At 41.0% G+C, this 25168-nt stretch overlaps 1 protein-coding gene across 5 annotated transcripts; it reads left to right on the top strand.

Annotated features, from left to right (window-relative positions):
- Positions 1–1539: 1539 nt before the first annotated feature.
- map6a (microtubule-associated protein 6a) lies at positions 1540–24622 on the top strand. Of its 5 annotated transcripts, XM_084374226.1 has the most exons (6): positions 1540–1720; positions 1862–2629; positions 17795–18008; positions 18192–18406; positions 22115–22225; positions 24118–24622. In XM_084374226.1, the coding sequence occupies exons 2-6, from the start codon at positions 1938–1940 to the stop codon at positions 24263–24265; spliced, it is 1380 nt and encodes a 459-aa protein (XP_084230352.1). In that variant the 5' UTR covers positions 1540–1720; positions 1862–1937; the 3' UTR covers positions 24266–24622. The 5 variants fall into 5 exon arrangements, with proteins under 5 accessions (XP_084230352.1, XP_084230353.1, XP_084230354.1 ...); XM_084374227.1 differs by lacking the exon at positions 22115–22225 and having other exon boundaries at positions 1545–2629; XM_084374228.1 differs by lacking the exon at positions 22115–22225 and having other exon boundaries at positions 1546–2629; positions 18192–18369.
- The last annotated feature ends 546 nt before the right edge of the window (positions 24623–25168 follow it).

Genomic DNA, 25168 nt, shown 5'->3' on the forward strand with positions numbered 1-25168 from the left:
TTGCCTTTGCTGTTTTTTTTTACTTCCTTGGTCTAAAATGTTAAAAGGCAGCCATCTGGTTGAGCAACCACGTAACTGCATCTAGAGTGATACAGATAGTGATCAAGGTCCTTTCACACATCAAGTTATCTTGATCTTGTTTTTTTTTTTTTAAGTGCTGTTTTTGAAAGCCCGTTATCAAGGTGTGTATAACACAGTGGGGCAATCTTACGGGTTATCCAAGGTGATGAGGAAGAAGGAAAAAGATAACAGGAGACAGTGGAGGAGCCACCCATGCCTTATATCACCGATCTACACTAAGACGCTCAGACGAATGTAAAACTTGCATTCTCTCGCTTTCTCTGTCTCCTTTGTATTTATGTTTTAAAGTCATTAGCTTCCGTTAGATTGACATTTGCCAGGGCCAATAGGTGTGACTGCCAGTCCATTTTGTTTTGCCCTTTGATTACATCATCATAAATTATTGACTCCTTCAGGGCTTATCTCCTTTAATCACCTCATTAACACTTTGATCTTGCAGTCAGTCAGTTGGTTAACGTTATACCTGCACCCACTGACAAAAAAGTCAATGCAGCTGAATAAAATATAAGAAAATAGCTGCAATAATATTAATATGTGATGTAAGAAAAGAAAAATAGTATGCTTTAAAGCAAATGAGTGATTATTGCTCCTAAAAATGAGCTGCCAGCCTCCATTATTAAAACCCTTCGTTATGATAACGTGCCTGTCTTTTAGGAGTCTCAGAAATTGTAGTGTGATGGGAAACAGCCCCTCAGGGTGTGTAATGAGTTGGCATTATTCATGAATTCTTTCATTTGCAGGCACAGTCTGCAAATACTGGCTGGGCTTTGTCACAAAGGCAAGTCTGCATGAATCAGTGTCGTTATGTTTAACAGTGTGGAGCTTTTTATGCCTTTGATTAGCTGTGTTATACATAATTCATTCATAATTTTCTTCCAATATTAAAAAAAATAATAAATTATTAATTGTGTTTAATGCAATAGTGAATGGAAGTGTTATCCAACTTAAAACTATCTTCTTTTTCTTTTTTCTTTATTTTTTAATTCATCTGGTATCATAATAAACAGCTTCATCCATCATTTCTACTCTCCTAAAATATATTTATTTTACTTTAATCACGCTTACATGAGGCAATAACGTTGTTCATTACTGACCAAATGTTAAAAAAACATCAGAATGTTGTGAGTAACAGAGGTGATGGCTGGACCACACGTCCCTCCTCCTGTACCACGACGCAGTGTGCGTAAAAACACGTTTACGTTTACGTCAAGTTCACCGTGTTGACCAGCCTCACATCGGAAATCAGTGTTCAAATTTCAAAATAAAAGCAGGAGACCTAAATCAGTGTTTATAGTGACAGATATATGACGTGACGAGAATTTGCCAACCTACAATATACGTACATGTATACAATGTAATATATATATATTTATGTGTTTTATTCCCTATTAGGGTGTTTTCAAAGTAAACTCGCCATATTTCACAAGCGAACCAGTCCCTCCTGAGGCTGCAGCTTGAACCGGAAACCCTTCGTGTTCTCTGTGACTTGACAGTTTTCCTCCTCGCGGCCCCGGTTTGTCTCCGGGATGCTGAGCAGGCGGGCGGGGCCGTTTTTCCTTGCAGTGCCCTGCCGTGGAGTGATGTAGCAGCACGTACGGGACAGAGCTGCACAGAGGGAAGCAGAGCAAACAGCACTACGGTTGGTTTATTTCAATAAACTCGTTCAAATCTGTGTATTTATGAAGCACAATGGATTTAATTAATACGCTCATTTAACGCCAACCGTCTCGGAGCCATCCGTGCAGCCTGACACACGGACATCTTGTTTGTCTCACACCAGGACACAGGAGTGTAGAGAGGTGTTTTTCTTGGTTCTGGACCCGGTTGTGCTGTAGTGGAGCTCTCTACAGCCCGTCATGGCGTGGCCCTGTATCAGCAGGGCGTGCTGCATGGCCCGCTTCTGGAACCAGCTGGACAAGGCTGACATTGCGGTGCCTTTGGTGTTCACCAAGTACACGGACGTCTCTGAGATGCAGCACATCCAGCTGCAGCCGCCGCTCCACCCTCCCCAGGCCCGGGTCGCCATAGAAACGCAGCCGTCTCGCGCAGAATCCCGCACACGCGCGCCGCGAAGGTGCGTCTCCGAGGAGCGCGTGTGCAGCTCGGTGATGCGCGAGGACTTTAAGCACTGGAACGTGCGACCCGAACCGAGCTGTAAACCCAAGAACGAGTACCACGGACCGGAAACACCGTTCAACAGCGAGACCCAGTACCAGAAGGACTACAAGCCCTGGCCCATCCCGAAGAGGTACGACCACCCCTGGATACCCAAACCTCCCAACGACGAGCGGGCACCTGACAGGTCCAGGCACGCCAAACAGCACGCAGTGCTGGCGGACGCGGACACCGGCGTGGAGAAGAGTGCTATCGCCGACAAGGTGCAGGAGAAAGACCTCCTCCAGGGCCCGGAGAGGAAAAAGAAGTCCAGTAAACAGGACGGGGCGAAGAAAGTTGTCCTGAAGGTGGAAGGAGAGGGCAAAGGGAGGGCGGCGGCGGACGCTGTGAACAGGCAGATCAGAGAGGAGCTCACAGGAGGCAGCTCGTACAAGTGAGTCCAAACACTGTCTGTCACCACCACTGAGTCCAGAGCCAGGCCTCCAGCCAGGGTCACAGGGGTCAAAGGTCATATCATACTATTATACATGGATATTAAGATACTTTATTATCAACAAAACTATTATAACCAGAGATTTTACACACATAAGTCCTTATTTAAAGAATACACAAGAAATGAATATGTTGTCTGGTGAAAATGTATGAAAACTACTGCAGTGAGGAGGCCCTCTCTATTCTTATTACCACTCCCTTCAGCTGAGACAAAAATCACAGCAATCTCCCCACAAGATTTTAAAGTAGCATAACACTATTGAATAAATTAATGCAATTTATCCATTAAAGGAGCTCTACATAATCATTTGTAGCAATTTACATGTGTTAATCACTGTTGTTTTGGCCATCTGTGAGCAGATTGTAAGGTGGTGAGATAAATGAGACCTTCACGGTCTCTCTCTGTTGCCTCCACAAGCCTGTGGACGATTTGTTTAGGTGGCTTCATGTTGCTGACTGTGGATTTCTTTGCTAAGGATTCAGGGTCAGATTTTCCATCGCAGACTTTCTGCACGTTCTCGAGTGCCTCGTCTGAGTGCCTCTCTCTGCTCCACTGATGCACAAATAAATTAAGATGATTTACTCCAATTAATATTGTAATTTGTTTATGGTTCAGTGTGTATAATTTAGTGGCATCTAGCGGTGAGATTGTAGATGAGGTGGCCGCTAACAACACAAAAAAACACCCTCTCCAGCGCCAGAGTTTGGTTTGTCCATTCTGGGCTACTGTAGAAGCATGGCGGTGCTACCGACGGACTCTGTGGAAGAGGACCTGCTCTCTCTATTGATATAAGTATAAGTTCTAATGTGACGAAAACGCAATGATTCTTAGTTTCAAGTTGATTAGTGAAAACATATGTATGAATATTATGCTCCACTTCTGCCCCTAAATCCCTCTTAATCCTGCACACTGGACCTTTATGACAGTGGAATTAGGAAACTGGCACACCGAACAAAATGATGCACCCTGGTTACCCACTTATTCTTTATTCTTCAAACCAGCGCTGTCATTGTTCTATATATTTTTTGCCTGTTTCACTTTACTGTAGCTCTGCTCTCGGTTAAGACGATAAACTACCAACACCCCAAAACTCTCCCGCAAAAAGGAAAATACCTAACCCTCCCCCTCCCTGAACCCATTCCCGGAATAATCACATAGTCCTTTATTGGAGGCCCCCTGACAAACCTTTAACTGGTGTGAAATGTGAATTTTTGCACATTCAGGGCTTAATGAGGGGTAAATAATTAATCACTTCATTTGAGGAAAACAGTGGTTTCACAAACTAACTGAGAGCTTGTTATCTGGAAACAAGCGGCTCAGAGGTAAACACATCATGGTGAAACATTACAGAGCAGTCACACTTTCCCCACAGGTAATGAAATTAGATGGAAAGGTCAAGGTGGAGTTATTGCCAGACACTGTTGATGTTTACGTCCACGGGGCTAATCTCTGTCCTATTATGCAACGTTCCTGAGGATGATGGGAACTGGTGGATGGATGAGCATCAAGTCACGCATGTCACACTCACTGTGTGTGCGCATGTCTCCTGCAGCTGTGCATTGACGTAAGTGGTTGCATTAATGTTCAGGGGAGGCTGCTTGTGGGAGTGAGAGATGATGTGACATATGAGATCTATGTCACTTTGTTTTTGCTGGTATGGCTGCTGTTATCTGGTTTTTAGTGGATTTTAGCAGCATCTAGTGGGTTAGTCTTGAAGAAAAGTCAGACTTTATATTGAATACAATCAGTAAAACATTTATTTTGACACACAATATTCACATGAAAGAATGCAAGTTAGTATATTTTTGCTCAGTGTTTGTCACAGAGTGCAGACTCGGGTTGATACGGGAATCCTTGCTAAACATGATTCGGCTGGCACTCTAAATGACGCTGTGTGACATCAGTGAGTGAGTCTTACAGCTGTTTGGTGCCTTGCTGCCAGGCCTGTGTTGTGGAGCAGTCAGCAGGGTGCAGCCCGGGGCGCTTTCCCCCCACATGGCATGAAATGGCTGCACAGTGACAAGCAGAAGCCCAGTCAGACTCTGTCTTCCTCTGCAGCAAGCAGAGACTCAAAGCAGGTCAGCTGTGGGTTAATACAATGACTAGTGTGCACACAGTAGCAGTACAGTTACATACACATAAGTACAACATTTAACAGTCATTGCATTACTACGTGATGATGCATTATTACACAGGACCAGCACTGTACTTTATAAAAAGAAGAGGCTGATCTCTGAATTAGGACAGGGCCATATATGTTCAATATCACACTATAAAACACATTCTTACTGATATTGACACGTCACTGAACTGCTTTACATCAAACAACTCTTCACATGTTTTGAGCAAATAACTCATTTTGTTTATAACTACATCATTCATTCAGACATCATTTTGTAAACACATTAACAATGTGATCAAATTATGAAAATGAGATTATAGTGAGACACTACATGATGATATTATAATATTTCCCAGCAGCACACTAAGTCACTCAGAGGTGATGGATGAGAAGTTCTGTGAAAAACATAGAAACAGAAAAAGACCATTAATCACCAAAAGTGTCATTATAGTTATTGTATTGGTTTGCTTGGCTTCTTCGTCCCAGCTAATGTTCATATTACAAACTACCTGAAGACAGTATAACAGCATAAAGGTGTATGTCATAGAAGAACTAACAGACCATGGAGTAAATTATTTTATCTGGCCAGTCTTAGGTCCTCATTTGTGTAGTTGTAGTAAGAGTTAGATTAAAAATCAGCCATGCTGATATATTGGCCGATATGAGCTCATTACAGTCAGATATATCAGAGTCTGATAACAAGCAACACATACTTGTAGAACAGAAATGCCAAAGAAACAATATCTGAGGTAGTTTACATGTTTAACTGAAACAAATGAAAAGAAAAGTCTCTGCATGTCCTTATCTGCACATTTTGGTTAAAGATGGTTTGTGGAAGAGGAAACACCATTTTCAATTTAATGTAATCAGTGTGCTCTGTTACTGTTCAAAAATGGCAGAAACTGTTTTTGGACATAAACGATGTTGATGTGCAATCACTTCACGTCAGTTTCAGACCAGCTAGCAGACAGCTCAGTCGTCATTGAGCATAAATGACAGACCGCTGAACACAGCTGTCAGAACCTTCGACATTAACTGTCAAGTTGATCGTATCATCATTGAAATCTAATAACCTTTGATGTCTTCAGGATTCAGAGCTGTGAAGCATTCTGTCCTATCAGTCGGAGCAGCTAACCTTAGCTAAAGCAGCTACCATGCAACTTCAAAATATCAGAACCCTGTCAGACGTGACTTACAGCACCAGCTGTTTGACATTATTACTGTAACCTGCCAAATGTCATTATTGACTAATAACAAATATACCACTAATATAAAATTTAATGTATGTCTAAACTGATACGTTTTTGTGACAAAGTGATCCAACTGAGCCGTTTAAAAAACAACAGCATTGTGTGTCTGATTCATGTACTGTATATACAGTATAACCTTTACTTAATCAGATCATCCCAATGAGATCAAGATCTCTTTTGTAAGAGAGACCTGAATACAGCATAGAGAAAATAAAAACATGCATAACCAGACATAACAAAAGCACCAATAAAAACATTTGGAAAGTAGTTGAAGGCAAGAAGGCTGATTTACCAATATCAATATTCACCCCATGTGTAACTAAAGCAAAACAATCCTATGATCTGGTCTGTGGGTAGTAGTTTTAAATTTGAGAAAAGGATTGATCAACTTTGGAAGCTCTTGAAGGAGACCTTTGATGAATGAAAATGAAAATGGCACTCAGTAGAGTGCATACCTCCGCCAATTTAATCAAGCCTAATCCAATATCAAATTCGACAGCCCTGTATCAATTTTTAACCATGCATAACTGCCTAACTATAACTTAAACTAACTCACTCATCCATGTTGCACCCACATGAAATTGTACTCAGTCATAGACTCCGGCCACCTAAATATACGTGATTTTTGTCATCAGGATCTATGCATTATTCCCTGCAAAGTTAACAAAAATGTTGAAAAACACCAAATCTTGCAATGTTAATAAAATGAAAACAAATTCTGGATCCACACCACCAGTTAATGATGTTTATTCTGGGCTGAGACTCAGCCTCCATCCAAGTTTCATGGCAATCTATAATCCTGCTGACAAACCAACCAACAAACAAACAAACAAAGGAACACAGCTGAAAACACAAGTGGAGGTAACATTTTGTTAGTCAAAACCATCCTACTCTTTCATATAATAATATAAATAAATAGTAAAAACAAATACTTATCTCCTGTAATGAAACGGAAAGCACAATGATAAACATCAACATTAATTTTAATAAAACAGTCTTTAATCCAATAATCTTCCAAGAAGAAAAGAAAGAAGTTTTATCTGTAGTTTCTGTGCTAGTTGTTCCACATGAGGCTTAAAAGTGAGACTGCTGTCTAGCCACATTCACAGGTATTTATAAGATTGGACAATTTTAATTGGAATGGATGGGCTCTTGAGAATGACCTACTTTGTCTTGTCAACATTCAGGGCAAGTTTGAAATAACACAGAGATGTTTTAATAATGATAATTTTAAAACTCCTGCCTCCTAAAATCCTGTCTCAGTTGGGTTATGGTTCCAGAAAAAACTTTCCTTTTTCCCCTTAGTGTAATTCTTGTCAGTCAGTCTGTATATAGACTCTGTAGAATGATGTAATTTTCATTCAGGAGACACATTCACTGTCTATTCAAAGCCAGCCCTTCGTTCCATTGTGCCCATTTGCACCAGGCCAATTACACATGAAGCCCCGCTCCCCTCAGCTTTATTTTCTGTTTTTATAAACTCTTATTTATCCACGGAGAGCTCGCTGAACATAAAAGCTCTTTTTCTGCAGTGCACCTGGGAAAGCTGAAGGCCATTCCTTTTCTGTTTCTTCTCTTGCCTGAATTGGTGCAACATTTTTTACCCAACAGCCTCCCAGAAACAAGCCCAAACCAACCCTCACCACGCCTCCAACTCGCTGCATTATGTTAAAATGCCATGTTTTTGCATGAGTCTCAGACAGTAACTGCTGGAGTCTTTGTTAGTCTTTTTTCTCTGCACTGCTGTAAAAACAAAGGCTATTCTTCATCTTGTCAGCATTATTTGTTACATCATGTGATGCGTGCAGTCTAATAAAAGAATTTAAAGAGCAGATTGCTTATAGAATTATCAAGCAAAAAACAGGATGACAAATGAGAGTGCACTTTCATCGCAGTAAGGCAGGTAGACCAGGTTCACTGAGTTCAAGACGGAGAGAACAACTGAAGAGGCATTAATTTTTAATTTTGATTTGTGTCACGTATCACAGGCCGACCTCAGGAGCTTCTTCTTTTGGCTTTCTTCTCACCTGGGCACATTAAATCCTCCCTCTCCCAGACAGGGATGCCCGACCAACTCAAAATGACTTTGTCTTTTATGTCACGTTTGAAGAACTTACCAGACAGTACGCAGTAAAGAGGCCAATGGATTCTGCTGGATTTAAAAATGATCCTCTTAGAGAGCCGGCAAAGCCTCGTGTTCTTACTGACGAGCAGTGAATGCAGAAACACCCATTCAGCCTCAGCTCAGAGACACGGGACGAGTCAGGGGGAAAAAAACGGCTCGTTGTTATCTCACATGTCCCAGGCTAACTCATTTGCACTAAAAGTGCAGTAGTGTGGTTTAGTTGTGTCAGATGCATTGTTGCCGAAATATAATCCTAATATCTCAGCTGATATATATTTGTTGCATGAATCCAGAGCTCTGCCAGCTAAAGCTAACTGTCTTATGTAATCAATCTAATCTGATTGTATCATATCTGATTACAGTTAATTCATAAGGAAATATCTTCAGGATGTGAATGAGTTATGTAAGATACTGATGCCCAGTTAAACCTGCAGTTGTAACGGAAACTGTACTTTGTGAAAAAAATGGCTGGATCATTATTGTTAAGAACCCAAAAAATGCCCAAAGAAACACTTTTAAAACATTTATTTTCTATAGTATGTTGGATAGTTGTGTTTTTTAAATAAGAATTAGCATAACTTTTATTTTTACCATTGCAAATGCCCAGTTACTGACAGTAATTACTGACAATACCAAGAATGCTTGTGAAATTTGCATGTTAGCATCCTTTGTGACCCAGTGAGAAGCCCCTCTAATTCTCTAATTTATGGTTACAGCTCTCAGTGTAGCTGTTTCCATTGAGCCACTGCCTGAGAGGCTGTAGAGAGGCTGTGAGATAGAGACGAGGCCAACAGATCCCAGTGAAGGGAGGGAGTATTGACCAGAAGCCAGGCTCTGACACACCAAGAAGCTACAGTATTGTGCGTAGGCGGATTGATTCCCTGGAATACTGTGAGAGAAGCGGGCCAGCCTTTTATCTCATGCAGGCCAGCACTGGTGTAAGACTTAGAGCCAGAACTACTGTGGTCACCATCAGTGATAACTGAACACAAGTTTGTCTCAGTGGTGTTGGTGCACAGATTTATAATATGGCTTACGGAAGAAAAAAGTGCATTCTAATGAGAATTGAGAAGGTGAAATCTGTCCGTCTAAAGGGTGCCATGATATACATTGTGTAGGCTAACTCAGAAGTTAGCATGTCCCTGGTTCCCTTGACAAAAAGCCTATGGGATTTTTCGATTTTGATTTTTGATTATTGCAGAAATTAAGCTCTGTGGCAAACCCAAGTCTCTGATTCTTTTTATATACTTTATACATTTTATCTTCACAGATGAAAACCACTTTGCGATTTTTGAATCGGAAATAAATTCTCCAGGAGTGAAAAGCTAATGATACAAATAGGCTACAAACAAACTACATAGTGGTTGCATGACTTCAAACATCACCACCACTACGTCTCCTACTACAGTAAACTATACACGCTTTACTATTAATTGATGTTTCTACAAGTTGTAAAGTTAGAGTTAATAATAATAGTTTGTAACTAAAATCCACCTGTAAAGACAGACTAGTAAGTAGACGAATCTCCATGTTTGGCATGATGACATCTAATGTTCCCGACAACCTTTGTGGTCTCATTTAGCCACTTGTTAGCAATCACCTATTTTGGACACATAAACACTTATAGCTCAGTTGTGGGCTGTTAACTGACGTATTTTCGTGTCGTAGCACAAAATGTGAAAATCTCTTAAGCTTGTGTCAAAAACAGACCTTACTTCAGGCATCTAACCAAAAGCCCATTCAAAAACCCCACTGACTTTGATATGAGGGAACAGGAAGTAAGAAAATCCTAGGGCAAAATGTTTCCGTCCTTTAGATGACACTTTGAATTCTGCTGCATGGCACCGATGCAGGCTGGAAATTAAGCATGAAGGTGACACAAACAAACATGGAGGAGGGTGAATGTGACAAGAAAAAATGAGAAGCTTGTACCTACAAGGGAGGCTACTTCTGTGGATATGGTTTTAAAAGGCGTGGACCATAAAATAGACCTTAAAATTGCAATAGGAAGGCCTTTCCATGTGGTCATTATATTTAAATTATTAATACAGTTGAGTTTACCAAAATGTGCCAGATACATGTCGTTATCTGGATACAAAATTAGGAAGATTTTGGCCCTAGTGTGTCGTATGGAGCACTTTATGTGGTATTGTAGTATTTTTACAGTATTCCTGAAAGCTGCTTACAATAAAAAGCTTGGTTCACTTTATTGATTTGGGGTTTTAAAACACAGTTTTCCTCAATGGGAATCCTTTACTGAAGTAAATTTGATACGACTTGTATTTACTTTAATCCCTGCTTGTTTTCTGCGGCCTGCCAATAACCTGTCATCACACTTTTAACTGTGGGGTAACCTGTGCACTCGACACTGTTTGATCCCACAGTGCAGACATTTGCAGGCATTTTGGTTTCAGAGTCTTTCTCTTATCGCTCTACTTTGGTGAGTGGTCCAGATTGCGGCATGTTAGAGCAGGGTTGCATGAAGCTCAGCAGTGCTGTACCCTGGCATCCTTCCACCCCTGTCAGTGCCAGTGTTCGGTTGCAGCGATGAGGACTTTCTCTGCACATCCCCTTCACCACAGTGGGTCAGCAGGGTCAGCTGTCCAAAGCAGCTTTAGTCACACAGCAAGAAATATCAGGCAGTATAAAACAGTGCCCGGGCCTCGGTGACGCACAGAAAATGAACAATATCCAACAAAATAATAAAGCAGGGAAGATTCAGAAACAGAAAAATAGTAATAGTAAGAGAAAGAAGAAGAGTTGGCTTGTTGAAATGTGTTGTGAATGTCAGATATTGAACTACTCATAAAGGGTTGACTGGTGTGTGATACAGAAGTTGCTATCTGACAGAATTTCTTGAGTATAAAGCAAAACTACCCCTTATGCAATCAAAAAAAAAAATGGATATGAAACCTTAAATCCCAGTCTCTGATGTTCACCACTTTTATTTGCTGCTAGATAACAAATGCAATTGGGACGACATCGAAACGACTAGCCAATTAACTGATCAGTTGATCAGCCAACCAAAAATAAGGATTTGCCTGCTTTTATCTGTCTATTGTGACGGAGTAACTATCTCTGGTTTTTGGAGAATTGGTTGGCAAAAAGGTGATGTCGCCTCAGGCTTTAGGAAACTGTGATCAGCATGTTTTGTCTTTAATCAAATGATAAATCAAGAAGATATTTGGCAGATGAATCATTCGCTGCAGCCCTAGGGTGGATTATATTGAACCTTTCACTTCTGTGACACATTCTCAGCAAAAATCAAACATCTGGAGTACTGCACAGTTGTTGCAATATGATGAAATAACACAAAGACGAAAAATAAACTGACGACACAGTGTTTGCCTCTGAAAAAGGATCCTTAGCTACACTCTAGGTTCCTCACTGTGCCTCTGTGGTTAAGTACTCAGACATTGTGGTCCAGCACACAAACACCTTCATCTGCCTTCATCAGAGTGGTGTCAGAGGTTGTTCCAGTTAAATTTAGTTAATAGATGGATGTGCACTGGTCAACCACAGATTGACTTTTACATTAGTAAGTGTTTACAGCAGTAAGAGTCATCCATAAATATAAAGAGATGGAGGAGACTTGAGTATATTGTATTTTTGAAGTTGAAAACGATTACAGAATTCGCTGCTTTGTATTGAGAAAATTTGAATTCAATCAAATCAATCAATCAAAACTTTATTTATATAGCACTTTTCATACACTTCGCTGTGCAGCACAAAGTGCTTTACACATAAAAGACAAAACAATTTTGAAGAAAAGCCCCTCCCTCCCACCCTCCATAATACACACACACATGCACACACACACACACACACACACACACACACATACATACAAACACAAACACACACGCACCTGCACACTCTCACTACTGACAATAGGGAGACATGGCACCGAGGATTGAGGAAACGCCACCTTCGGGGCCGTCCGCACTGGGAGGAGTGACAGGCTGTGCCACAGAGGGCACCAGTGCCCAGGCCCCCCGACCCCGACAGACAACAGCTGGCAGGGCCGAAGGAACCCAGGACAGCACCCCCAGCAGCAGCCCAGGCACAACTCCCAGTGCGGAGGACCCCCCTGGGGAAAACACTGGAGTTAAAATTAAAAAACTAAAAACATAAAATAGAATAAAAAGCCTGACAAGAGATGAATATAAGAGTGAACAGTTAAAAAGATTAAAATATGTAAGATAATAAATAAAATGGCACCGAAGGATAAATCAACAAATGAAATTATTTTATATTAATATTAAAAAACAAGATAAAAGAAACAATGTAAAATGAGATGAAACCACATAAGAACGTAAGAAGAATTTAAAATATTAGTTAAAAGCCTGATTAAAAAGGTGTGTCTTTAACCTTCCCTTAACCTTTTCACCCATTGAAAGGTTGAATTTGCTAAAGAATATTTTGAAAGGTTTTTGTAGTATTGTCTGTTTTGTAATTATGATCATTTAAGTTACTCTTGTAAATTTATGTATACACAAGGAGCATTTTTTTTAAGAAAAAAATGTTTTTAAAAGAATGATTATTTTGCTGTATTGTATAATTACTGTATTATTTAGTGGTCTTAGTCACATGACTGATTAATGGACTGTAAAGGAAACAAGAAAAAATCTCAGACATCCTGATGAAGGCAAGATGGCTGAAAACCTGGTGATTAATGCTCAGTGTACTGGATAGAGTACAATTATTCGATAAATCATTAACTATTAAATGAATCGCCATCTATTTTGATAATTGATATCGATCACAGTAATTTTTTAAGAAAATAAAGTTGAAAATTCTCTGATTCCATCTTCTCAGTTGTGAATATTCTCTGATTTCTTTCCTCCTCTATAACAGGAAACTGAATATCTTTGGTTTGTGGACAAAACAAGACGTTTAAGGACGTCATCTTTGAGACTTGGGAAACACCGATGGACCTTTTGCATCATTTTGTAGACCAAACAACTAACCAATCAATAAAGAAAATAATCAATAGATTAATCGACAAAAAAATAGATACAAAGTTTTATAGAAAAAAGAAATAGTTGCAGCCATAATACTGAAGAGGAGTAGTGCTAGGTGGTGTAAGTACTTAAGGATTATAAGTATTTTTTCTTGCCAAAATCTCAGGATGTTCATTGTAAAAGTTGCCTTCCTGCCACAGTGAAATGCAGTCAAAGGAAAAATGTTCACCGAGTACACTCAGAACCTAAGTGTCTGTACTGCACAGTAAAATGCCTGTGTCCAACATTAACCACCTCCTGTGGCACTGAACACTGAGAGTATTTCCTGAGCTGAAGGGAACAGCCTCATGTGAACGTCACACTGTTGTGTTCTCCCTCTCATGATGTGTCCAGCAGCTCTCTGACGCGACAGCTGCAGAACCGAAGACGCGTATTGCCGCTGATTTTTAAACAAGTACCAAGTACACCCTGACCAGAGAGACACTGGCTTTATTGTTGCACAGTCATATGTCTATGAATAGTAGCAATGTTACTGTACAGACCGGTGTTTCACACTGTGAACCCTGTGTGCACTCACAATCTGCCTCTTTCTCTGTCTCTCTCTCATACCCACGCACACCCTGTGGTGTCATATGAGTGCTTTATACCCTTGGCCTTGGACATTGTTGTATAACCTGTCTTTGCATTGTGGCTTCTTGGTCCAGTCGAGCATTGAAAGTGGACTTCAGTCCTGTTATGTAATCTCTCACTCCCTGTGTGAGTTCCACCTCTCCTCTGCACCACTGAAGGGATTTTGTATTGCCATGTCTCTGTCACCAGCCTTTGGATCATAAATAGTCTGTTTATCACATTATGCTAAATTGACGGTGAATGTCTCAGTCTTTTTTAATACATGAACAGCTTAAATGTTAGCGCCTGACAGCTAATTTAAATTGAGATTAATGGGAACTAATTATATCATTGTGAAGATGAAAGTTGAGGCATCTTCGTTGCGTTCATTTTTGATCGAAAATCTGTTAAATAATTAGTCAAAGTCAGTTGTCTCATTCACAAAGGTTAAATTAAATACTTGAGCAACTTCTGTAACACGTCATAAAAATTCATATTTATATCCATGTTAGCAGAATGGTTTTAGGGACAGTCTGTTTATGAATTAAAGTTGCAATTTGTAAGATATAGCCATAATTTTGCTAATAATTTGTTCCATCTCTACACACACTGCCGATGTCCAGTTCTTTCTTGCTCTTCTCCTGCCACCTGGGAGCCACTGTAAATCGCCTCTGTACTGTATCCCTGGTCTTGGAAGCCGCATTCACTCTAGTAGGCTAGGAAGTAGGGTTGAGTCCCACTGCCTGCAGTGACTTCCCCTGCCATCTGAAGTCTCAGTTCAGGCAAACTCTAGGGCCACTGACTCCACGGCTACCTGAGCTAATTAGCTAACAGAAGCTAGGTACAGCCAGGGATAGCTAGCAAAGAGCAGCAGTTGCTACCTATTTTTTTCAGAGCTACCTTCAAATTCTGGATGTATTTTAAATATTATACCTTTAACCTGTCAAATACTTTGTTTTCTGACCAAATACCTGCATAAACAAGACATTCTCATCAGCCTCAGTTGTAATTTGAGTTTAATTAGCAGCCTAATTACAGCCTCACAGAGCTGCGAGCATGGCTGTGGACCCTTCGTCTTGTTAGTCTTTTCCAAGGTCTGTTAATCAGCAGTACCAACACAGATACGACTAAACAACCACACAATTATAAGCCTTTGAGAAATATGAGGTCTAGGGCTGTAACCTACACATGACCTGTTGTTGTTTATCATTTCACTACCACATGCTGTCCCATGATAACGCACCACAGGAACACCTGAGGTCACAACCCTGCTTTCACACTGTGACGCAACGTCCGACAGCTCAGCTCTGTCTCGTAACACTCTCCTCAGTGTAGTACATTAAAAAATGTAAAATCATTGCGCCTGTCCTTGCCACATGCATTACAGTACATTAAGCAGGATCACACGCTCTCCAAGGCTGTTTTCCATAACTGCCCGTTATTGATTTGATGTCTTTTTATACGGCTTGGGCTTACAAATTGTTCTAATGAGGCTATAGTACAGCAGCCCGGCCTTGTCTGCTCCTCTGTCCGCACTAAGTGGTGTTGCCAAATATAGTGCTTTTCTTTACTTGCACAGGGAGTGGAGACTTTTCACTGAGCCCTGGCTACAGTTGCATGGCTCTAAGTGCTCACACTGGATTGTGCTGCGTAGGGGGTTGTAGAGTTTATGTGTTTGTCACTCCACTGGAGCCACAGGGGACGACTGATAGGTGTCATCTGACTAGCCTTAATCAGAGAGCTGTCTTTTTTTCCTTTGTAATTAGCTACAGCATCATGGCATCTAGAAGCAAAAACATTTTTAACGGCACAATTTTGTGATGTGTTTTGGTGTACATAAATCTTCTTTTCTCGTTGATTAATGCCAGTTTTAACCGTTTTATATGACTGTTAGCCAAGTCATTTAGAGTTATATGTTGACATTGTCCATTGTTTCATTTTCTATAGAGCTGCACAATGGTGCAAAGTGCATCTGTATCCAAATAGCACATGTACTTGTAAATTACAAATGTTCAGCACTTTTGTTTCTGGCTGTGAAAGAAGAGTGTAAGCTTCCTCCTCAGATATTAATACATTTCTGTGGCTAAAGCATTACCTGATGACCTTTCTATAAAGATTAATGAGACATTAACATTTAAAGCAAAGGCCAAATATTCGCTGGTTCCAGCTTCTCCACAGTGAGGTTTTGCTGCTTTTCTTTGTTTTTATGTCTAAAAACACGCTGTTGATACTCATAACATCTTTAGTCTTGAAGTGTTGGTTTGACAAAACAAGCATTTTAATGACATTACCTTGGTGATGAGGAAATTGTGATTTTTTTTTGTTGCTATTTTTAAACATTTTCTGAAACAAACAGCATTGAAAGTAACTGCTAGTTGCAGCTCTACAAGGGAGATGGTGTTGATTGATGCAGTTTCTGTATCAGTAACATATGGTGGTCCGCTCCAAATGAGTAAATGAGTAATGCTGAGGGGATACAGTACACTGCAGAGACAAATAGAAATCGTAAATGATAGAGAGAGAGCGAGTGATGCAGTGTTAACATGCACCTGGTATTAAGCTGCAGTGGTTGTCCTCTGCGGTACAGTGACTGTATCTATTGGACTTTAAATGTGAGGAGGCGGATACAGAGCACATGCTGCAGGCCAGCCCGCTCTATGTAAACGCCACACTGCTGACCTTCTTCAGAACTGCTGTGTGAGGACTACAGAGTATCACACCATCAGACTGTGCTGCAGACCTCCTCCCACCTACAGTACCTCTGACATACTCCGCTCTACAGTAGTAATGCACCACTTCACCTCACATTTTTCCTCTAGACAGGGATTACAACATTAGTGTCATGCTACATTATAAGTGATGTCCTTTTTTTTTTAATGATGTTCCAAAAAAGACGTTTTTTTCAGCGGACACACCAACAAAATACAGCAATATACACACCTACGAAGACAATATAGAGATGCATCACTGATTTGCATCTAGGGATAATTATAGCAGTGACAGCCGCAACACAAAAACAGAAAATAGCACTCATAAAATATGCAAAACACTGAAAATGTACAAAGAACCAGTATGAAAGTTCATGTGGAAAAACTGCAGTGAGAAGGGTTTATTTAATTGTCTTTTTACAACACCAGGGTTGTAGAATATAATGTGAGTTGAAGTCCCTTTATGCTACACAAGATTAAAAAAAACAGTCTCACAGCCTGAGGAGAGAAGCTGCTCTGTAGTCTGGTGGTACTTATGTATCTTTCCCAGATGGCAGCAGGGTGAACAGACTGTGGCTGGGGTCAGTACCAGTGGTCTTTTATTAAACAACAAACAGATTCATCTGTATTATAAGGAATAATCAGGCATTTGGGAAACATGCTTTTTGCTTTCTTTGCCAAGAGTTAGATGAGAAGATTGATACTACTCTCATTTCTGTACGCTAAATATGAATAGCAGTCAGCAGCTGAGTAGCTTAGCGTAGCATAAAGACTGGAAACAAGGGGAAACAGCTAGCCTATCACTGTCCAAAGGTGACGCAGTTAGAGTGGCTGCACCCCTAAAGTTCAGTTTGTGTTGTTTCTCGATGTGTTGAAATGACAAGTTGTGCACAGTGGCTTCCCTGGGTATTGTGTCATCTTGAGGTTTGGACATCCAAGCTAGCTGTTTAAACATTTTCAGACTTTATTCTAAGCTGACAGTCTCCTGACTATAGTGTTATATGTATGCTGACATGAGTGGGTTATTGATCTTCTCGTCTAACTCTGACAGCAAATGAATACATTTCCCAAAATGTCAAACTATTCCTTTAACGTGAAACGTTCATGTTAAAAGTATTTTAGTGTTTATCAGAAGCACTTATAGAAAATAATTAACTTGTCACTCTAACTGTGCACTGCCATGGCAACACATCCTCATACCTAAACGACTGAATAAGATGATTGCCAGTGACACCCCAAAACGACATATATCACTGTTCCCAGAAGTTTAGAGTTCTACAACATAGTGTGTTTTTTACTGAGGGCTGACTTCCTTCTTTCCAAACAGAACTGAGTACAGAGCTTACAGAGATGTGAAGCCAGCAAAGATGATCCGGGCCAAGTCCCAGTACCTGCCCCCGGATGGGAAGACCAGCCTAGAGACCAGCTACAGCGCCACCTTCAAGGGGCAAGTCCCTCTGCGGTCTGCTGACAACAAGGCCTTGGAGAGGAGGAGGATACGTAGTTTGTACAGCGAGCCTTACATAGACCCCATCAAACAGGTGAGAACGCACCTTTCTAACTTTGTAGAAGAAAAATTTAAATACATTTATGGAGGGGAGCTGTTTATATTACTGTAACGTTGTGAAATTCTTGTCATGTTCATCTCATTGCACAGCACAGTTTTAGCCATAACTGAGTCATTTCAGCTCAGGATTCTCACTTCCACTGTCCGACATCCTTAGGTTGACAGGTATAGTGCCCCTCGCTCTAAACCCAAAAAGTCTGGAGCCACATCATCTGGCCAGGGCAAGCCAGTGAAGAAAGCCAAAGATAAGCAGAGCGCCGCTTCAAAGGTCTCCAAGAAGACGACCTCAGAGAACCAGCCCGAGAACCGACCAGCCGTGGGGGACAAGGAGAAAAGTAAAGAGATGAACAACAAACTGGCTGAGGCAAAAGAGTAAAAATCATTTAGCACTACTTCTCCTTTTATTTCTTATTTTTTTGGGGGAAAGCAAACACAGAGGCTGCAAAATTAATTAAGGTTCTCATCTTTATTCTCATCTTTCCCTCTGTTTCCCCCTCCAGTCTCTTTCTTCTTCTTCCCTTCTCTGTTCAGTCTATCAGTACGCACTCATTCTTCTTCTCTGTCTTCTCTCACTACCTCTGGGCTACGTTTGTACAGTAATAATAATAAAAATAATATGTTCGGGTTTAGACATGACATGTCATTGCTCCTCCCTTTCTCACGCTATACTAGATCACTATAGTAAGGAGTGGGCGGGAGCATCCTCTCCCTCCGCCATTTGATGCCACCCACCACCCCCACTCTGCTCGCCTCCATCTCCAGGTTGCCATGGCTACTGGCTGCCTGGCTAGCCAATGGATGGCTCTTGTTGCATGGGCCCAACGACAAGCAAATCTGACGGGTTGGCTTTGATCAACTGAACAGATTGCTTTGTTGAGTTTATCAAGGATTTTTCTCCTTCTTCTTTTTGTTTTTTTGGGGGGAAAGATAATGGAATTGGCACTTTGGATACGGTTTCTGCACTTGCTAAATTAACAGGAAAACTGAAAATCTTTGATAAATGTCCCGCTTGGTTACTCATGAGTGTGTGATCCACGGCTTGCTCTGTACCTGCTTTGTCATTTTTCCTGCTGTTCTCTGTTCATGGTAGAGCTCACAGGGCTCAAAGCCTGTGTTGGGCAATGTCACAACGCTTTGTTAAATGTGATTTTGTAATGCAGTGTCTCATTTTGAACTGTTGTTGGCTACATTAACCTGTTCATCTAACGATAAACACCCTGTTCTCCCATTCAGCATTTGCTCCGCTCATGTGAAACCCATTCATACATACAGTGGTATTTTAATTCACTCAAGGCTATTTTGTAACATCCAATTTGTTGCCAACTAACCATCTGGGTCACACTAAACTGATTATGCATTAAACACCAGTTATTTGCATAGCAGATGAGTATTCCCGCTGAATTAGGTAACACTGTTGTGCAGTCAGAACGACATTTTACATTAGAGTAACAACATTTCTCAGAATCAGAGAGGGATGAGTTCAGTGGAGCAGGAAAACGTTGTGTTGACTGGTTCAGGTTGTCTCATGTCTGCCAAGCCCACAGCGTGCAAAGCTGTCAATCTCTATAGCCATAACTCAGCGTAATCACCTCCAACGTAGTCTTTGTTAACTAGACTGAGCCCTCAGCACAGCCTCACAGCAGATATGCAATTTAAATAGCGTGCGCCCCATCTCAAACCTCATTTTGGCTTTTTTTTTTTTTCTGGAAAATGCAGTCTGCCGAGGGTGACCATGACCAATGCGATTAGACTGCCACGCGACAATAGCAGACGGCTCGTATTGCTGCTAAATAGCACTTTTACATTTAGAGAGGGAGCCCTATAGATGAAGCACAGACTCACGTTCCAAATAAATAAAGAAGAATTCACTGCCGTGTGTCATTTGTTTACAAGGATATAATATACATATAGATACGTTATATCTGTTAATACCATCTGCTATTTTAAAGGACAGTTCACCCAAAATTGAAAAATTCAGTCATCACCTACTCAGCCTCATGCTGTTGGAACGTCGGGTGAATTTTCGTTGTCCACAAAACATTTCTGGAGCTTCACAGCAAAACAGCACTGCAGCATTCTCCTAAACAACTGAAGTAGATGGGGACTTTGGCTCCGTGCAGCTCAACTGGCATAATCCAAGTCTCTGGAAGCCCTGAGATCCCAAATCTATTTGAAAAAGATGTTATTTACATCCTGAATGAGTATTGGGTACACGCTAGCACGTTTAGCTTAGCTTAGCGGCTACAGTGAAGATTTAAGCTTAAAAAGGGTCGAAATAAAGTCTTTTGAAAAATCAATTTCTGATCTGTGGGCTTCCAGAGATTTGGGTTACACTGGATGAGCTGTAAGGAGCCATTTCATGTTGGTTTCTTTTCAGTTGTTTTGTTTTTTTCCCTAGATACTTCAGTTGTTTAGGAGAATGCAGCAACGCTGTTTTGCTGTGAAGGGGGATGAGTAGAAAATGACTGAATATTCATTTTTGGGTGAACTCGAATGCATCACAATAAGGGCACAGCAATGTAATATGCAACCGCTTGTGTTTTGGACTCCATGTTCATCACTCTCTGTTTCTGAATCCATGTTGTTCTGCTTGTTTTGTGTAGAGTCCAGGCCAAAAGTATGACAGCGATGTTGCTTTGATGAGGTTGAGTATGTTTTAAAAATGTTGATTCAACTCTGGATTTACTTAGCAAGGTCAACATGGTGGTTCTGTGTTTGTTAAGCAAAGCATACCAAAATAAGATGTAAAAACTCATTTTTTAAATCTTGGTTGAATCCAGATTTCCTCAGTGAGATGTGTTGAAGAAAAAGGGAACATGAAGTAAGTTGTATTGTACCTGTTATCTGTTCAAACTGATTATAACCTCCCTTGTATATATAGCTTATATCTGTCTATATATTATAGCAGAGCTACATGTTGGCTGGGGCTGCACTTGGTCCAAAGCATCCAGGTGCTTTCTCCCACGTTTTAGCATATAAATCTATATAGAGAGAGATTTTTTCAAGTCTTTGTTTTTGGATTAGAAGAGCACTGTACAGTCTTGTCATGGGTCGACCCATCATCGTGCTCCACCCCCCTCACACGCCTCAATGTTCTCATTAGCTCTGCTGCTCAGCATCCTTCCCTCCATTCTGAGTGGACGACTGCGCTGTCTCTATTATGTGTGGTGTGTGAGACAGCGACCATCACCACTGCCACCATGTCTATCCAAGCTGAGCACGTGCCCCATCAGGGATGATGGCCCGACTCATTAGCATTTTGCAGCCTTTGGTTGGGGGACCCTTTGTCATGTAACACAGGGGTGGGGGCTCGTAGGGGCAGAAATGTAAACAGTGCTGAGCACACCACACACACCCTGTGCTAGCTTTGTGATTATTAGGCCAATAAGGATAGAAAGTCTGGTAAAGAAAGTTATGTCTTGGGCAAAAAAAAAAAATGACTGTGACGTGCTTGTGTTTCTATCTGCTTGCTCATATTAAATGAAACATTACAAATAAATGCAAAAAGCAGAAAAAGCAGTGTCTTCTTGCTTTTATTTTTTGTTAAGAAGGATGAAAGATTAGCGGTTGCAGGTATCTGTCAGCATTTCTCCTGTCCCAGTCTTTGTCTTTGTGAGACAGACTACATTAAACAAATCCACATGGAAGAGAATTTTGCTCTCACAGTTTCTTTCTATGCTTATCCAAGATTGCGCCACATTCTGGCATGAGCTCTGACATCCTGTGCAGGCCGTGCATGTTGCCCTCACGCGAGAACTGAAGAATATATTATTCTTGCATCATGTCTCCAATATATTCCAAGAACTCTTTGATTTGCAGGGCAATATGCATGTAAAAGGATGTCCAGAAAACTTATTCCAGAATAAGATGTCATGTGCTTCTTAGGCTTCTAGTTTATGTACGAATGATGCTCCTTTGTGCAAAAAAAAAAAAAAAAAAAACACCCACAGATGTGTGTTTGCTGAGATCACATTGTTCTTTCTCATACTTGTGTCATAGAGTATTTGAGGATGTCACATTTGGATGATGCTGTGTCCAATTTGTCGTGTGCTAATGAGTGACATTCTGATTCATTTGAAGGGTTGTGCTAAAACAGTACCACTACATACAACTCTGCCAGCCAATCCGAGATATTGGCTGGGTGCAGACTCTAAAGCAACACCTGTGGGGCTGTGCACTACCCAATCCCAGGTAATCAACCCCGAGAGCGACGAAAAAAAAACAATAGACCACGAGCCACAAATGCCACTCATTCCCATTCATACATACGTGTGGTTTAATTTTGTTTTCTATTACAGTGGCACTTTTATTTTTCTAGTGCACCACCACATTATCTCTGGTCTACTCCTCAGGTCATAGCCCCTCTGTTCTCTTCCATATGGACACTAGTAGTAGGTGGGGCGGGGGGGTGTCGGATGGGGCTGTCTGACTGCCTGCTGTCACATCCTATATGTACGGTTCCTTAAGGTGCCTTGTCTTAAGGAGGCCTCAGGTTTAGTCCAGTCATCTCCAACCATTCCTGAACCTCAGTCAGCTGCTGTTTCGCACCCACTCTTCATGGTTCAAACAAAGTGCATGACATGAATTATCCACCCAGGGACGAGAGTTTGGTTCATTTATGAAGCTGGTCATTCATGTAATCGCCTTATAGTAAATGAAGCACTCTGCATCTTAGCTTGCTGTCACTGGGTAAAAGTTTCATACTGTTTTTACTTTTATTTTTTTAACTTGTCTCTAAAGCATGCTGCCACTGTTTTCTGTTGGACCTGCAATCTGATGTTATGCTTGATAATCTGGTCTAGACTCTGCACTAGAATGTCTGAGCGTTAGCTCGGATGTAAGGTGAGGGGTAAGTATGAATGGGATGAGGGAAGCCGCTCTGCTTTGGAAAGAGACTGTTCAAAGGAAATTGTAAGTGCATGTTAATGTTTTTCACTCTAATTTGTAAAACTAGTTTATTTCCATAGGCCCTTATTCACACGGCGGCCATTTTCCTCCGAAGGTCAGGGTGGGAAACTTGAATGCTGGGAAAATGTAATGCTGCTGTGTTCCAGGTTGCAAGTGGTGTAAACGTTGGTAATCTGACAAAACTTCCACAACTTATCAGCAGCTGAGAAGGCGATGATAGTGAAAATCTGGAGACATTCGGCCTTATTTCAAGGTAAAACAATATGATAACATTTCCGTGTGGTTACATCCTGTGTGTGACAAACGTCTGCAAGATGTGTGTTGTTGTTTTTTGAATTTCTTTACACATTTGCTAACGTTAGCTAGAATGTGGTTGAATGCTAACGTTAGCTGTTGTGTAATGGAAGCTAATCAGTTATCAGACCTGTTGTTTTACCCTGAAACATGGTCCCATGTCCCTCTGGATTAAACTCTCCTTTGTCCTTACAGTTGCTGATCAATCTGGAAGCAGTGAAATGATAACAATTTGTCAGAACACCTACGTTCATACGACTGACACACAGCATCACAACATTTGAGCTTCCCACCCTGAGTAAAATCTTAGAGGAAAATGGCCGCCGCGTGGTCTAATGTGATTTGGATTTTTCAGCATAGTGTACTGCATCTTGTGGCTTTTCTTTCACAGAACACCCCGAGACCCTCATTGCACTATTGGCATCCTGTAGGCTGTACTGTCACTGTGACTAATTGAATGGCTCACAATATAGATTTGAACCACTGGACTGGATTGATCTAATTGTAAAGCAGTCCAATGCAACATAAGAAAAAAAGCCAGAAGATTTAATTTACGTGTGCATTCCCACAACACGGCGGGTAAGAGTTATACATTACATGATTGGTAAGTCACTTACATCAAGATTACCTTGAAGCATTTTTATGACACAATTTAGATGAGCAAACAGCTAAAGAAGCCCCGTAGCCATGTTGTAGTTCTGTCTCCTGTTGAGTGTTCAGCCCTAAAACAAAAGCCTGATATCCTCCTCTGAAAATGAGCGGTCACAGGGTGCTCAGCCCAACTCAACCCAATGACTTGTCCGCCTGAGAGTAAATGCCTCATCGTGTGTCTCTTTCTGTCTCCCTCTCCTCTGGTGTCTTAACCATGTGCTGCCTCGTAGAGACGCTAAGGACGAGCTTCTCCGACCCGGTCATCATCATTCCCAGGGTGCTGCTGGAGGAGAGCCACAACCACTGCTGGAGAGAGCCGAGCCTCGGAGGAGCAGCGCAGTCGTACGCTTTGCCCTAGATGGGAACCAGACTGAGTAGTTCTGCAGAGGCAGATCCACTTCACACAGAGACTGCTGCTCTGTACTGTACATATCTAGTATTTGCAACTAAGTTGGATTAGGAAAAGAGGTGAAGCCCACATAAAAAAGCTCACATATTTGAAAAACGCATGTTTGGAACAGCTTTTGGCTCTAAGGTCACAGCTGTTAGACCCATGGCATTTATCGCAAAGGTGCTACATCATTTTTTCTGGTTTCATGCAATTTATTTCCAACAAATATGTCAATATTATTAGAAATACCACACCATAAAGTGCTTATACAACAATTACACACAACTGTACTGTACATTGATCAGTTTTAGTGTAAATAAATCAGCATAACTTGCAGATTGCCATACTGTATTGTAGTTTTTGTTGTATGGTCAGTCATTTTCAGGTACGGGGCTTGTATGGTGTGACATGATATAGAGTTCAGCGTGTAGCATTAGCACAGGCTTTCTGAAACCCATTAAGCCTGAGTGCATAGCAAAGAGTAAACTCAGTGGGTTATAGAAACACTGAAAAGTGATACATGAATGATTTTTAAACAGGTCTTTACATCGTTTGAAGATGTTACATAGTACTAACAATAGTACTTCTACAAAACCCCTTTTTTCATTTAACAAAACAAGCCAATTGTTTTCTAATTTAAAGTCCCCCTCCATTCAAAAACTTTTGTTTTGCTTATTCTTCCTTCACTGATATCTGAGCTTCACTGTGCAGGATGATGTCTGTGCAGAGTTTTCACATTAATCTACAGAAAGGGAATCACCATGAATCTGATTGTAACAGCTGAACATATGAGCAGGACTTTGTGACATCACAACTAAGTTGGAAGCCAATCATGGTAGAATATTTAACTTACACTAGCGTGATGTTGAAAGTGCACATATACTTAGAAT

This window comes from Pagrus pagrus (assembly GCF_965226575.1).
Source record: "Pagrus pagrus genome assembly, chromosome: 14".
Lineage (NCBI taxonomy): Eukaryota > Metazoa > Chordata > Actinopteri > Spariformes > Sparidae > Pagrus > Pagrus pagrus.